We start from the raw sequence: 15,350 nt of genomic DNA on the forward strand, positions 1-15,350 counted from the left end.
ATCCCAATAGCTACACATAATAGACAAGAGCTACAAACCACAGGGATGAACACGCCTCGATGCACATTTCACCACAAAGACTTCTATCGCAGACATAAACTACCACATGGCAAAACTGAATGGTTGTTATTTCCCTTACATATAGACCTGTAATTTGAGATTTCCTTTAACTTTTTAGGAGTTTGTTGAAAATTTCCTTACATTTTTACTTTTATTACTTTTAGCAACCTGGTTTTATATATATATATATATATATATATATATATATATATATATATATATATATATATATATATGTATTTATATATGTTGTCATGCTGCCTAGCCCATGATCTACCAATTACTATTTTTTATTCTGACTATTTGACTTGCTGTGCCATCAATATATGATAATGTTATTACTTTACTATTTACATTACAAAATTTATATTAAGCATCCTTCAGTTATAAAAATGTTATAATAAGTGAAGAATTTCACTGAAACTTGCAAGTAAACAAAGTCTGTGCCTGATATGAATGCGCTAAGCTGCAAGCACCAGGCATACACATTTGTTATGGACAATCTGATGTGCCTGTGCAAACTCTCTTAGGAGGGAAATCTCATCCTGAGCGATACTAAAAGTATAGAGCTCTGCCTGGTAAACAATGAAGGGTAGATGATCGGCAGGATGTGAAACTGGACCACCAATCGCCACCCATCAACTTTAAAAGGGTTATATAGGATTTAAAAACATGGCTGCTTTCTGCTTCTCAGGAAGTGACATCACATCCGTTGGTCACATGGCAATGATACAGCTCAGCCCGATTCAAATTAAAGGAGTTATCCAATATTTTTTTTTTTTTTTTTTTTTTTTAATGTAGATTGCGAGCCCCACATAGAGCTCACAATATACATTTTTCCCTATCAGTATGTCTTTTTGCAATATGGGATGGAAATCCATGCAAACACGGGGAGAACATACAAACTCCTTGCAGATGGTTTTATGCCCTTGGCGGGATTTGAACACCAGGACTCCATTGCTGCAAGGCTGCAGTGCTAACCACTGAGCCACCGGGTGGCCCCCAATTATCCAATATTTTAACTGCAGAGCTGTCCCATAGACTTAAATGACACTGTGCCTCAGTACCTAAAGTCACGGCTACTCTTTGTACAGCAAGTGAGCAGCATGGCTCCCAGCAAGTAAACATTACAGGGAGCCATCTTGTCCCGAAACAGCTTATCTGAGGGGTTCCGATATATTGATGGCCTATCGTATGGATAGGCAACTGATGTTAGAAAGTGGATGTCCCCTTTAAAGTCCAGATGAACCTAATAGTACACATAAAGATCAATGGACAATCTTATAAATGGTATAATCCCTACAATTTTTTTTTTCATGTAAAACATGTAGACTGTGCTAGAGGACGTTCAAATCTATTTGTATTTAAATTTACAACAACATGTCTGCTTATAAATTTTTAGCGTATAAGATATAGAGTAAATACACTAAGTACCAGGATTAAGAGATCAGATTACCTCTTTGGGAGAAAACAGTTTCGAGAGTCCAGTTTCCAAGCTTTCAGGTAAAGGATGGTACATCTCTTTTTCATCCATCATCCAGTATGTAAACCCTAATAAGGTAACACATTTCAAACACAAAATTGATAGTTGTGGTTTTAACTAGAGATGAGAGAGTAATATTCGAAACGGCCGTTTCGAATAGCACACATCCATAGGAATGAATGGAAGCGGCTGCGTCCATTCATTCCTATGGGTGCGTGCTATTCAAAACGGGAGTTTCAAATAGTATTCGTTCATCTCTAGTTTTAACTTAAAGCAAAAAATAATCCAGTCAAAAATAGCAGAAATGTCATTATCATAATATTCAGTAGAAGCAGTATACTTACCAGATCCACCAGAATACAAAGAATTTGCACTTTCTGTCCGATTGTTGAGGTAAAATGTATTTGAGGAACCATCTGTGTATTCAAGCTGAAATACATGATATACACAAAAATCAAAAAAGACAATCTGAGAAGTTATAGAAGTTATATGTAATATTTGTGCACGGTCACAAGATTTGATATTCATGTTCCTTATTTCACCTTGCTTGACCTCAGTTATAGAAACTGCTGAGGGTGTATAATGGAAAGCATTATACTGTTCTACAACCAAGCCTAAACTTTACATAACAAGCCTTAAAGGGGTATTCCCACCTCACATACTCAGCAGTCTTCACTCTTGTAAAATCTTCTTTCTTCCTGGTTTCTTGCATCATTTGGTGGACGGGGTTTCACAGGCAACCTGCCGTTTAGCTCCGCCCCCAAATTCGTGTGTAGCTCCGCCCACCCACATTGGACTATGAAGTACAGGCAGCAGCAACTCCATTCTGTGTTCCATACAGAGACTGCCTGTCTCTGCCATAATGAACACAATTGTATTAGCTAGCCTGATAACTGGGAGAACAGAAGAAATGAAAGCAGCTCCTCTATCTGCTAACAGGAAGCTAGGTCATGTGGTGTAGACACAGGAATAGCTAGATACACAGGCTGGCTCCCTGCACTTAGCCCCTCCTCCCTCCCCCCTGAGAGCAGCAGATACATCATTTGACTCAGGAGCAGCTAGGTCAGGGCTGTGGCCACAAAGAATTGAATAAAGTAAGATAGTGGACAAACAAAGCAGTTTTGCTGAAGCAATGTATTTAGGAAAAGTCTTACATCCACATTAACCAGCAGTATAGATAGGATCCTTGAGATGGGACAACCCCTTTAAAAAATGAGAATAGACTTTAACTTTCAAGGCAGTGACAGATGTAGAACTATAGCTGCCATAACACATTAAAGATGCTACTGGGTTTGGACCATCCCTACTTGTAAGGAGGATTCCTCAACAATAAACTGATCACAGAGTTCCTGCCGGGAAATGTGGAAATAAATGTTCAATCTTCCTGCAGTGCCACCATAGGGAAAAGTTAGGAATTACACAATGCCCACTCAGATCAGTGGGTTGTCTGTGTAAAACACCACAGGTGCAGTCCTCCAGGTCCTGAGGAATAGTTATTTCTCCCAACTCTACCACAACTTGCATGTTAATTTTAGTGGGTAGAGGGGAGTAATATACTGTCACACACCTATGACAGGGGCTAATCTACTTTGCAAGTAGAATCCAACCTTCCCAATCCTTTGCTGTAATATCTGCCATTAGGAGAGAGTTGTGTTGGTCTCCAAGCACATAATAAAGTCAACCTATTGCAGAGAAACTAGAGGACCAATTTGGAACACTTTTGTCTAATATGTATAGGTAACTTAAGGTTACTCTTACAGTATTCCGCAGTAGTTCTCCAAATTGCATCATGCAAACTTAAGTGGCAACACTAATACTAGGGGGGCAGTGTTAAAATGATGCTTTCCTCTTAGACTACATACCGTTACTAGCAAGACAAAGAACAACAATATTTTGTAAACATATGATCACAGCAATACCAAGGTTTGTGCAGTGACAAACGACCAGAGTCGCTGTTCAAACAAATATTTGTCTTGCAACTAGATGCTAACCATTTACTGTATAATAATATATTAAAAGTGAATTAAAGGGGTTTTCTGGATTACATATACTGAAGACCTATCCTTGGGATACGTCATCAATATCAGATCAGTGTATCCAACATTCGGAACCCCAACATTCAGCTGTTCCTAGCAGCCAAAGGTGCCAGTAACACAGAGGATGGACATGGAAGTGGCTCTGTTTAGTGAATGGGCCAAGTTACTGCAGCTCCTATTCACTTTGAATGGTGTCTATATTAAAATGATATTGATTATATGACTAGATCTCAGTGAATGGGGTCATTATTAGAGATGAGCGAACACTATTCGAAACAGCCATTTCGAATAGCACGCTCCCATAGAAATGAATGGACGTAGCCGGCACGCGGGGGATTAAGCGGCTGGCCGCTTCCATTCATTTCTATGGGAGCGTTCAAAACGGCTGTTTCAAATAGTGTTCACTCATCTCTAGTCATTGTTCATCTAGTGCAGTTTTGGATGCATTTGTTTTAGAATAAACACTGGATGCAGAGAATTACATGTCTTTTTGCCATTTTCAGTAACTTAAAGCTGGGGCTTCTGACTGGCTATGACCAATCAGATTCAGGATAGCTAGGATAAATAGGTGATGTCACATGACATTTTTTTGTTTGTTTGTATTGTTTTTTCTTCCAGAATAAAAAAAAGGTATAAACAATGTCCATAATGCCTCCACGAAGGAGAATGTGAAAAACAGGAAACAGTAAGAGAAAAGTATAAAACATCCATACAGTATGTGGTGGTTGCTGTAAGATAAAGTGAACAACACGGATCAGCAGTGTTGTCCGTAACAAAGGAGGTAGTGTGCTTAGAAAGTGGTTACAGCATTTTGTTATTTATTGTTGTGGTAAAAAGGTGCTTTTTATGGTTTTAAAGGCCTAATCCTGAAGCTTCAGCATTCTGGTAGTTAGCAATGCTTCAAAACAAAATTACAATGTAAGATTTCAGGAAGGTTATAATTCCTGAAAATGGCTGTAACAAAATCAGTGGATAAGTGGAATTACCTATGGAATTACCTAAGTAATTATGCAGAACCCTATTGTATGTATATATATTGTCTATTGTAGATATATTGCAGAACCTCTATTGTATATAATATACTCAGTGTATATAATGAATGTAATGCAGGACCGACTTACATCTTGTTCAGGAGAACGCAACTCAGCCGAATGAGGAGGAATCTGGTCCATTTTGGTAGACTTTTTACATTGAGTCCTTTTAAGCTTCTGTGCCCAGGTTGTCAGTGATCTAGTTGTATGAACAAAAATATATAGATGTCAACAATGTAACATTACAAAGAATAAACAAAAGGACAGCTATACCTAAATCCATGAATGTCAACCCTGAGATTCTCAACACAATAGGGGCATTCAGTGAAGAGGATAAAGGTTGAGTTGGTGCAGACGCAAGGACCTAATCACCCTACTTTATAAACAACTGTATAAGCCGAGGTCCCAGGTACATCCCACTGAAAACAAATGAAGAATGTTGGTTTTATTTTCTTTGTTCTTAGTAAGAAAATTGTACATCAGTTAGAATTGTTATTATTAAAAATATTTTTTTATTTTTTTTTTAAAAAACAACATTTTCCCAAATGATGAACGCCGTAGTGGGAAACAACATTAAAAGGCCAAACTGCAGGGTTTTTTTTCGCAGTTTTGCGAATAAAAAATGATCAAAGCAATAGACTTTCCCAAAATGGTATAACTAAAACCTGACCCCACAAAAAAAATTATGCTCCATGCGTGTCCCCTGCGTGCCAGCTGTGTCCATTCATTCCTATGGGTGCGTGCTATTCGAAACTGGAGATTCAAATAGTACTCGCTTCTCTCTAGTTATAATGTAAATAAAACTAAATAGGTTTGATATCCCCAGAATCATACCGAAACATAGAACTCAGGTGACATGTCATTTGGGCTGCACAGTGAAAATCATGAAAACAAAGCTGTAAGAAATTCACCCAAATGCACTTTTTCTCCAATGTCATCGATTCTAAAAAACAAATTCCAGCATCCCTGTACATTGTACAGAATAATAAATGATACCATTATGAAGGACAATTTGCCCCACAACAATTAAGCCTTCATATGACTTTGTGAACCGAAAAACAAAAAAGTTTAGGGGAGTCAAAAATGAACATGAAAAAATGCCGCCAGCACGAATTCCACTGCATGAGCACCTGCCAATAAGGTCTTGCAGCTGTTGCAAAACTACATCCCCCATATGTTATTTTTTGCTTCACAATTTTTTTTTTATATTCCTCCTCTAAAACCTAAGTGCGTCTCATGGTCAGGTGCATCTTATAGTCTGAAAAATATGGTAATAAAAAACTATTATTATGATTGTGAACACCAAAAGCAATATGCTTCATTGTTTATTACACAGTTAATCTAAATTACATGAAACATTTTCGTCTTACTACCTATGACCTTTATCAGATTAGACTGCCGCAGATACAAATAGGATAATCAAGGTAAGGGCTCGTTCACATCTGCGCCCGGGAGTCCGTTTTGCAGGTTTCCATTTCCTGCACAAAACAAAGCAGGAGACGGAAAGCTGCAGGACTCTTCATACCCATTCATTTGAATGGGTTTGAAAGGTGTCCAGCCGTGAGAGGCGGTGAGCGTTTTATGCTGTCCGCAGCGAAACCGTTTTTTTTTTTTTTTTTTTTTAAACAGACACAGAGTCAGACATGCAGTACTCTGTGTCCAGTTTAAAAAACCGGCTTCGCCGCGGAGAGCATAAAACGCTCACCGGCGCTCACGGCTGTACTCGGTATGACAGGTTTTCGTCTTCTGCATGCAGAAGACGGAAAACTGAGAACGGACTGCCGAACGCTAGTGTGAACCCAGCGTAAGTTGAAAACAGGAGCTACTGAACATATGACCCATTTTCTCCACAGCACCAAGTTATAACAATATCAGTCTTATCTCTCTATCACATATATGTTGTATCTGGATCCTACTTGATCACCCACTTGAGTGTCATCAATCTTATTATAATACAAGCATTATCACAATTGCTTTTACTAGAAGCAAGAATGTCCAATAAGCTTGCATGGTTGTATAAAGGTTGGGGAAGTTTAAGAAGAGTTTTAGAAATTGTCCTTTTTATTCACAAAGCAGCCACCTAATGGCCTGCATGCTCTATTAGAATGTTCTTGCTGGTAAAGAAGGAGTAGAAAGGGCAAATAAGGAAATCCAGCTCTTAGAATGGTGTATATATAGATGTTTTTTTGATATCAAAATAATAAGAATTCAGCTTAAATGAAAGGCTATTCCTTAAATCAAAGGCTATTCCAACATATGTTTACTAAAAAACCAAATCCCCAATGATAGACTCCCTTTAACAAGTAACTAATGAAAATACCAGAGCAGTGGAGTTGGTAGGTCAAAGCACCGACTCCTTTATTTTACCACTGACTAACTCAAACTCTGACTCCATCATAAATGGCTGACCGCCATAGTCATTCAGAAGCAATAATTTATTAAAAAGCTAGTGAATGAATTTCTAGGAAACAACATATACAATAAAATGATAGAATACCAATAACTGTGTAAGGAAATTGTACTTAATTTATTTTGAATCCCAGATCAGTAATATAATTTTTCTGATCCCTACTTTACAGCCCTGGAAAACACATACATGTGGCCTACTGTCTAATAGTTTACAGGTATTTGCACCACATACCTGTTTGGCTGATTATTGTTGCAGGTAGGACTTATATCACAGTTTACTTGGGATTCTGACAGATGCCCCTCTGAGGATTTCAGGTGACACCTTGCACCAGTTGACAAATTAAAGGGTTTTTCACTTTCTACAGGTACGTGCTTTAAGTGATGCAGTCTTATAGGCTCAGTCCTGCATTCTTTTAAAGTCTGTATTGTAGGCAGTCTTGTCTCCCTTGAGGTATTTTGACTGCAGCTGCTTATATAAGCATTTGGCTCAGAAGCAGAATGTGTCCCATAGCCGCTGCTGACGGACGTGTTCTCCAAAAAATGCTCCTGTGTAATAAAAGCTCTTTGATGGCTATCAAGTTCCCTAAACAGATGGAGTGGGTTGTTCAAGTTCTTCCCCCTGTCTTCATCTTGTGTGTTTTGATCATCCTGAGGTTTTAAAGAATGGGTGTTATATGTCACAGGTAAAACGGCATTGCCAGTTCCATGACTCCAAGGAGAGCTGCCTCCGTGTAAATGGGCCAAGTGCTTAATTTCATCTCGGATGAGCTGAAAATGAAGAGTAATGAGCAGAAAAAGATTACCTTAGTAACAAGATTTATAATAGCACGGTAGAAACATATATACAACAGACTTTTACTATAATGCAAGAATTTTTTTGAGCCAAAATTGATTTGCTTTTATATGCTTGTATTTATTATAAACATATTCCTAAACATATGCCTAAACTGCAAAGATAAAAGAATGTAAGCAGCTAGAGGGATGACAAGCCAAGCGTGACATCACTGAAGCAGAAACATTAACCTTTCTATAATGACACTAAAACAATCTAAAAAGGCACAAAAAAAGAGATCAAACAGGATTTAAGAAAACATTTTCTAAAATATTAAAATAACAGACGGTATAACCTAAATAATCCTACTAATGGTAAATTAGAGTGTACAGAACGTCACATATTCCTTGGCAACTGGAAGAATGCCAGCATCAAAAGATGTGCTGACATGTTAATGCACATTCTAAATTTTAAAAGGAAAAAGCTCTGAAAACCTCGACACTGTGCTCATTATTAAAACATAAAGCTTATATATCAACTTCTGGTACAAATAGTGCAGCCCCTTCCATGCTCCAGCGCATACTGTATATTAACATACATGTACATGATGTGCGCACCACATGTTCACCTGACATTTTGCCGCACTATGGACCATATTTGCCAACCACATTCATGAGGTCACCATGGATATCACTATAAGGCATTATAAACACAGACAAGCAGGGGGAAATAGGAGAGGTGACATGAGTGGGTTTATAAGAAACTAAAATAGGAGCATATGAAAATTTAATGCAAGAAAGCCACATGTAGCTGGGCATGCTTCTAATATAATAGGGTCTTTTTGTGATTTTTAGCATCTTCGATTTTTTTACCATTACCATTAAGAATCCTTTAATTTTAAGCTGGCCACATAGTGGCAATTGTTGAAATTGTGGCAATAGTTGCAAAATTGTATCCTTCAATAAATGTCCATTCTCCAAAAATAGACAGACAGCTGTATTTGTAAAAAGAAACACAGAAAAAAAATGCATCATGTGTTGTTAATTTTTATTGGATTATTAATAAAAAAAAATATTTTTTCTTGAGGGGCAGGTGTTTTTTGGTGCTTCATGGCAAGCTAAATACTAGGAGTGTGAAAAATCAGCCTCATTCCCTATGTAGATGTGTATATGATACTAAGGTTTGTTTATTCACAATGCAATTTTTTTGAAAGTATCCTCTATATGTGATATCTTAGCTATGTTTTCATACTAGAGAAGAAATGGTAGTGTATCAATTCCCATCAATGCAAATTTCAAAGTACATTACAAAAAGTAAAGTAGCAAAGTTCCCTCACCTGGAACTGACGGCTGAACTGTTCTTGTTGGGCATCTATCTGTTCTTGACACTGACGTTCAACCAGCTGAAATAACTGCAACCATCGTGCCTAGAACAGAACTCAGAATATTGAAGATTAGATAGTAAAATAAAGAGGTTTGCATTTTTCTAAACACTTAATAGTAACACATCTGTGACTAGACTACTATTTCTTAACCTGGTGTTTACCACATTGGATACTTGCGATAACAGCGACTGATATAAAACATGTTTGCTTATTCTGTATGACAGAAGTTGAAAATTATTCGTCTGTGGACAACATAATAATAAGATTCGGGATCAATGCCTGAGTGGTTTAGGAACACCACCACTGAGGAGAAACCAGGGATAGCATGCCATTCCTGTCTTTACGTCGTTACAGTCTATTATCCTCAGCATATTCTATTCTAAAACAGACACTATTCGAGCTGTGCTATAAGGCCCCATGTTGTGGAAAAGCTTTTTATGCAGATTTTGCTGCAGTTTTTTGACCCAAAGCCAGAAGTGGATTGAGCAGAAGGAAGAAGTATAAGAACTTCCTAGATATTTTCCATTACTTTTGTAGCCAGTACTTGTTTTAGCTCAAAAAATCTGCGTTTCCGCAATGTGGGGCCTTAGCCTAAAACTGTGCTTAGCGGAACCCAATTTCCCTGATTAGGGGGAGTTCTGTAGGTGGGACCTCCACCAATCAGACATTTACAGCATAACCTATAAACATTCAATATGTCTGATACCTCACAACTTTTCCTGGCTTCTACATCTGTCTGATCAATAATGCACAGGTTTCTCGAGGTCTGCAGATCATCACACTGGGAAGAACTTTCAGGCAGATTTGTTCCTTTGCATGATTCACTCCTAAACTCCAATAAACCAAAATAAACACATTGGCAATAATTGTGTCATAAAGACCAAGTCCTGACAAATAGCATACATCTTTGACAATGTCAAAATATTACCTATTGGCTTGGTTTTCAGTACAGTCTGTACCTGATGGATTTGCGTGTTCTTCAGGTAGTGTAATATTTGAAGCCTCCATCATCAACTTATCAAGTACTCTCTATTACAGACTGAAATGAGAAAAAATAAGTTTCCTACATTAGAAATTTGAAGCTAGGACTAGAATTTTTTTTTCCGCTTCATAATATTAAATGGAACAAATAATAAAGTCATAAACCACAATACAACATAGCGTCATCAGAACTCACAATATAGAAATAGGTTTCTGAGGTATAGACCAGTCATCTATTTATACTGTAGGTTTACATAACAAAACGCAAACACAGTAAAGCAAGGGATCCTAAGATCCTGCTAGATGAGCGTCTCAAATATTAGAATATCATAAAATGTCATTAATGTAACTGACTTCCATGGTTTCCAGTGTAGTAAAAATGGCATGTTCCTCATATTCATTGGGTGAGCACAAGCACAGCGACACCAAGTTTATATAGTGTTTTTTTTTTTTTTTCCCATTGTCAGGGTCTGGGGTTGCTAGGTGGGGTGGCATAGACACACAAGTCCAGTTTCTTTAGTCCAAAACAAAGGTAGACTTTATTTTCACTCAAAAATATAGTGCAGAAACAAAAGGAAACAATATAAAAATAAATACCTCCCCGGCTAGGCTCTAACTAAACATAGAATAGGTTACCTCACCTAGAATAACAGTAATCAACAGCCAGTAGAATCATTCAGGACACAGCTCCAAAAAAAATGACCTCTCTGTTTGCTCTCCACCCAAGCTCTGCCCCCAGTGTTGCTGCTGGAGCTGGCTTCTTAAGCCTCCCTTGATGAGCAGACTCTCTGCAGCTGAGTCGCTGCCGGAACATCCCCAAAGTGTGGACTGAAGAGGGGTGGAATGACAGGTCCCACTACCAACCTACCTGCCATTCCTAAAAATACAGCTCAGTAACCGGAACTCTGGAATAACCCTCAGCAGACAGTTATCTGCTGAGAAACATTCTTTCTGGAGTTTTCTCATCTCACCCAACTTAGTAATCTGGGTGACATGTACAACCCCTCCATTACCTGACCAGCCATCGGCGTACACCATGTTTTAATACATTTATGACAAAACAAAACTTTCCTCCTCGGATTTTCTGCTTTAATTATACCTATAGGTAAACAGCCAGAATTTCTAAAAGTATAATTGACATACTGTGAGCTCCAAAAACGCAACAGTTTTAGAAATTGCAGTATTTTCATTGCGGGTATTTTTCTGCAATGTGTGGATGAGATTCGCTAGAAGGGACAATGAAGGGACTGTAAAACGCTGTGGTTTTTGCCGCAGCATTCACGATATGTGGGGCCCCGGGCTAAAGTTTTAAAGATATGCTAAAAACTTATCAGCAAAAATACCTTTACGTGAAAAGAAAATTGTAATTATTGAATCTTGTTTTTAAAATGTAACTAGAGTTTTATTTTTGTTTCATAAATCCATAATTCAGTTGAAGATACTGCATACTTTGTTATATATTTTATATATGTGTCTGATTCTTAACTTTTCTGCCTTTTTATGTCACTAAACAAATCTATACAATAAAACTCTATGGAAAAGGGAGGGGGAGAAAAAAGTAGTGCCTCTCAAACACAGAGATATCAGCAATACATAGAGACAGTTCTTTTTTGCAAAACAGCTGGGTTGTCACAAATTGCTGTCCAGCCTTCTCCTGATTGAATGCTGTAGATGGCCTAATATCTCTCCCTGTCTCCTTCACCTCCTCCCCTCCATAGAGCCTAATGTAACCTGAAGTATGGATAGTACAAATCAGAGAAAAAGTAAAGGAGGGAGCAATAGTTAAAAGGGTTGTCCAGGATAACCTGTTTTGGTAAGGTGGAAGGTAAAAAATAAATAAATAAACAGTAAAATATTTACCAGTCCCGGGGGCTCCAGTGTCTCTCACCACAGTCCGGTCCTGGTGTTCTGAGACCTTGTTGAGTGGAAGGCCCATCCGCCAATCAGTGGCCTCAATTTCCCAAGTAAAGGAACCGGGACGTCATTTGCATATGTCACCCGTGATGTCCCGTGTCCTTTCCTTAGGCTGCTAATTGACTTCAGAGGTCACGTGTGGCAAGAACTGCTGCCAAAAGAAGACAGAACAGCAGGACCAGACCGTAGTCGGAAACACCAGAGCACTGGAGAACAGCTATGGGTTTTTGTGGTCCAGCCTCCTTACCAAAAACGTGTTATCGTGGACGACTTTAGTGAAGTATTTTGCAAAGTTTGTTCTCTTCACCTACACTGTTGATTTATGAAAAAAAATAAATAAGAGTTTATTAAAGCTTTAAAAGGGTTTACCAGGACTTTACAACTGATGAGATATCCTTAGGGTATAGGACAATAATATCAGATCAGTGACTGAAGTATCCAAGGTGAAACAGAACCAGGCCAAGTTCCGCAAATGGGGCAGAGTTTAATTAAAATTAATAATAATTAATAATTTTAAAAAAGTTTCAGAATATTGGCATTTTTTTCAACCAACCAGGCATACAAGCTTTACACTACACTTAATTATTTTAAAGTTGACTTTTCACCACCTCCACCAACTCCAAGTCGTTGATTTCTTTAACAGGTTCCCCTCTGCTGATTCTGGCGCAGATGGGATTTTTTTCTAGCCCTTACTATTCCTGAGAAATCAGCGCTATTAGTTTCAGAACCCAATATGCATATTATGCTTTCTAGTGTCAGGCAAGTGTTATCAGACTGTTTGCTCCACCAAAGGATCACCAACCTTATGGCGGGGGCCTAATTAATAGAGATGAGCGAACACTATTCGAAACAGCCCTTTCAAATAGCACGCTCCCATAGAAATGAATTGACGAAGCTGGCACGCGGGGGGTTAAGCGGCCGGCTGCCGGCAAAGTCTGCGTGCCGGCCACTTCCATTCATTTCTATGGGAGCGTGCTATTTGAAACGGCTGTTTCGAATAGTGTTCACTCATCTCTATTAATTAACACTTTTTACAACATGCCGGATAAGTAGGAATGGCTTATCAGAAAAGGCACGTTGCTTAACATAAAGCTATGTACACCAAAAATCAACCAAAATATTTTCAAATTTTTGTCATGAACCATGCTAAGGGCTAGTTCACACGTAAATTACGTGCGGCTTATTTTGGTCCTGAAAAAAAAAAGCTTCCTAATTAGGAAGCGTTTTTTGGACCATGCCGCACTTTTTGTGGAGAGTTTTTTGTAAAAACCGCTTCCAAAAACACCAGACGGTTTTCCTCTCAAGTGAAGTGAATGGGCCACAAAAATTGTGTCGCGTTTTTATACAAAAAAATGTGTGTTTTTCACCTCCCATTCACTTCTATTGCTTTCTTCAGGCAGAAAACGCTTGAAGAGAGGTCATGTCGCTTCTTTTTTTCCCCTAGAGGAAAAAAAAAACTAGCCCTCTACATAGACCACCATTCTATGGAGGCAGATTTTGAGGCGAAATCCGCTGTCAAAATCCGCCTCCTTGTCCCTGTGTGAGCTAGCCCTAACAGATGTAAGAAACATTGCTTCATTGTGAATACAGTTGTAAATGTCTGAGTAAAAAAAATCAAAAACCACCGTGTGGCCCCTTCATGCACGCAATTGTGTACAGTTTGCGGGTCAGAGAAAACGGCATTGATGACACCCAGATTGGTATCCATTTTATTGAATGGGCCGACCTGCAAATGCGGATAGGTATAGGATCAGCTCCAGTATTTTCAGAAAAAACTACAGCTGTGTGTATGAGCACACTGAAATGTATGTGCCCATACTTTTATACACCATTGCATATAAAATTGCATCTTAGTCTTAAGATATTGAAAAACTGGAATATAAATTAATGCAACATTCAGGGTATAACAATATTCGCTACACCACTTGAGGGTAAAGTGCCAAAATGGAGACACGCTTCAGGGATTTTCACTTTAATGGCAAAAGCAGGAAGGTCCTTCAAAAACCAAGCAGTCTAAATCTATGCTATTCTATCGCTTCTGCTCCTTGCTGTGCGCCCAAATAGCAGTTAAAGGGGTTGTCCAGTATAAACTAAAACCTTAACATTAAGCTAAATCCCCTCCCCCTGCCTAACTTCTAATTTACTTTCTTTATATAAAAAAATAATAATATGTACAGTCCTATGAAAAAGTTTGGGCACCCCTATTAATCTTAATCATTTTTAGTTCTAAATATTTTGGTGTTTGCAACAGCCATTTCAGTTTGATATATCTAATAACTGATGGACACAGTAATATTTCAGGATTGAAATGAGGTTTATTGTACTAACAGAAAATGCGCAGTATGCATTAAACCAAAATTTGACCGGTGCAAAAATATGGGCACCTCAACAGAAAAGTGACATTAATATTTAGTACATCCTCCTTTTGCAGAGATAACAGCCTCTAGTCGCTTCCTGTAGCTTTTAATCAGTTCCTGGATCCTGGATGAAGGTATTTTGGACCATTTCTTTCTACAAAACAATTCAAGTTCAGTTAAGTTTGATGGTCGCCGAACATGGACAGCCCGCTCTCAAATGATCTGAAAACAAAGATTGTTCAACATAGTTGTTCAGGGGAAGGATACAAAACGTTGTCTCAGAGATTTAACCTGTCAGTTTCCACTGTGAGGAACATAGTAAGGAAATGGAAGACCACAGGGACAGTTCTTGTTAAGCCCAGAAGTGGCAGGCCAAGAAAAATATCAGAAAGGCAGAGAAGAAGAATGGTGAGAACAGTCAAGGACAATCCACAGACCACCTCCAAAGAGCTGCAGCATCATCTTGCTGCAGATGGTGTCACTGTGCATCGGTCAACTATACAGCGCACTTTGCACAAATAGAAGCTGTATGGGAGAGTGATGAGAAAGAAGCCGTTTCTGCACGTACGCCACAAATAGAGTTGCCTGAGGTATGAAAGAGCACATTTGGACAAGGCAGCTTCATTTTGGAAACAAAAATTGAGTTGTTTGGTTATAAAAAAAGGCGTTATGCATGGCGTCCAAAAAGAAACAGCATTCCAAGAAAAACACATGCTACTCACTGTAAAATTTGGTGGAGGTTCCATCATGCTTTGGGGCTGTGTGGCCAATGCCGGCATCGGGAATCTTGTTAAAGTTGAGAGTCGCATGGATTCCACTCAGTATCAGCAGATTCTTGAGAATAATGTTCAAGAATCAGTGACGAAGTTGAAGTTACGCCGGGGATGGATATTTCAGCAAGACAATGATCCAAAACACCGCTC

At 38.5% G+C, this 15,350-nt stretch overlaps 1 protein-coding gene across 3 annotated transcripts in view; it reads right to left on the bottom strand.

Annotated features, from left to right (window-relative positions):
• Positions 1–15,350, bottom strand: part of MPHOSPH9 (M-phase phosphoprotein 9) — a 48,295-nt gene that overhangs the window by 24,676 nt on the left and 8,269 nt on the right. For all 3 annotated transcript variants that reach the window (XM_075274205.1, XM_075274196.1, XM_075274187.1), the window contains exons 2-8: positions 10,104–10,214; positions 9,882–10,002; positions 9,128–9,217; positions 7,252–7,787; positions 4,701–4,809; positions 1,888–1,972; positions 1,517–1,611 (exon numbers count right to left, since the gene is read on the bottom strand). In XM_075274205.1, the coding sequence (XP_075130306.1) occupies positions 1,517–1,611; positions 1,888–1,972; positions 4,701–4,809; positions 7,252–7,787; positions 9,128–9,217; positions 9,882–10,002; positions 10,104–10,186 (1,119 nt within the window). In that variant the 5' untranslated portion in view covers positions 10,187–10,214. The remainder of the gene's footprint in view (positions 1–1,516; positions 1,612–1,887; positions 1,973–4,700; positions 4,810–7,251; positions 7,788–9,127; positions 9,218–9,881; positions 10,003–10,103; positions 10,215–15,350) is intronic.

The sequence above is a fragment of the Leptodactylus fuscus genome, chromosome 1 (assembly GCF_031893055.1).
Source record: "Leptodactylus fuscus isolate aLepFus1 chromosome 1, aLepFus1.hap2, whole genome shotgun sequence".
Lineage (NCBI taxonomy): Eukaryota > Metazoa > Chordata > Amphibia > Anura > Leptodactylidae > Leptodactylus > Leptodactylus fuscus.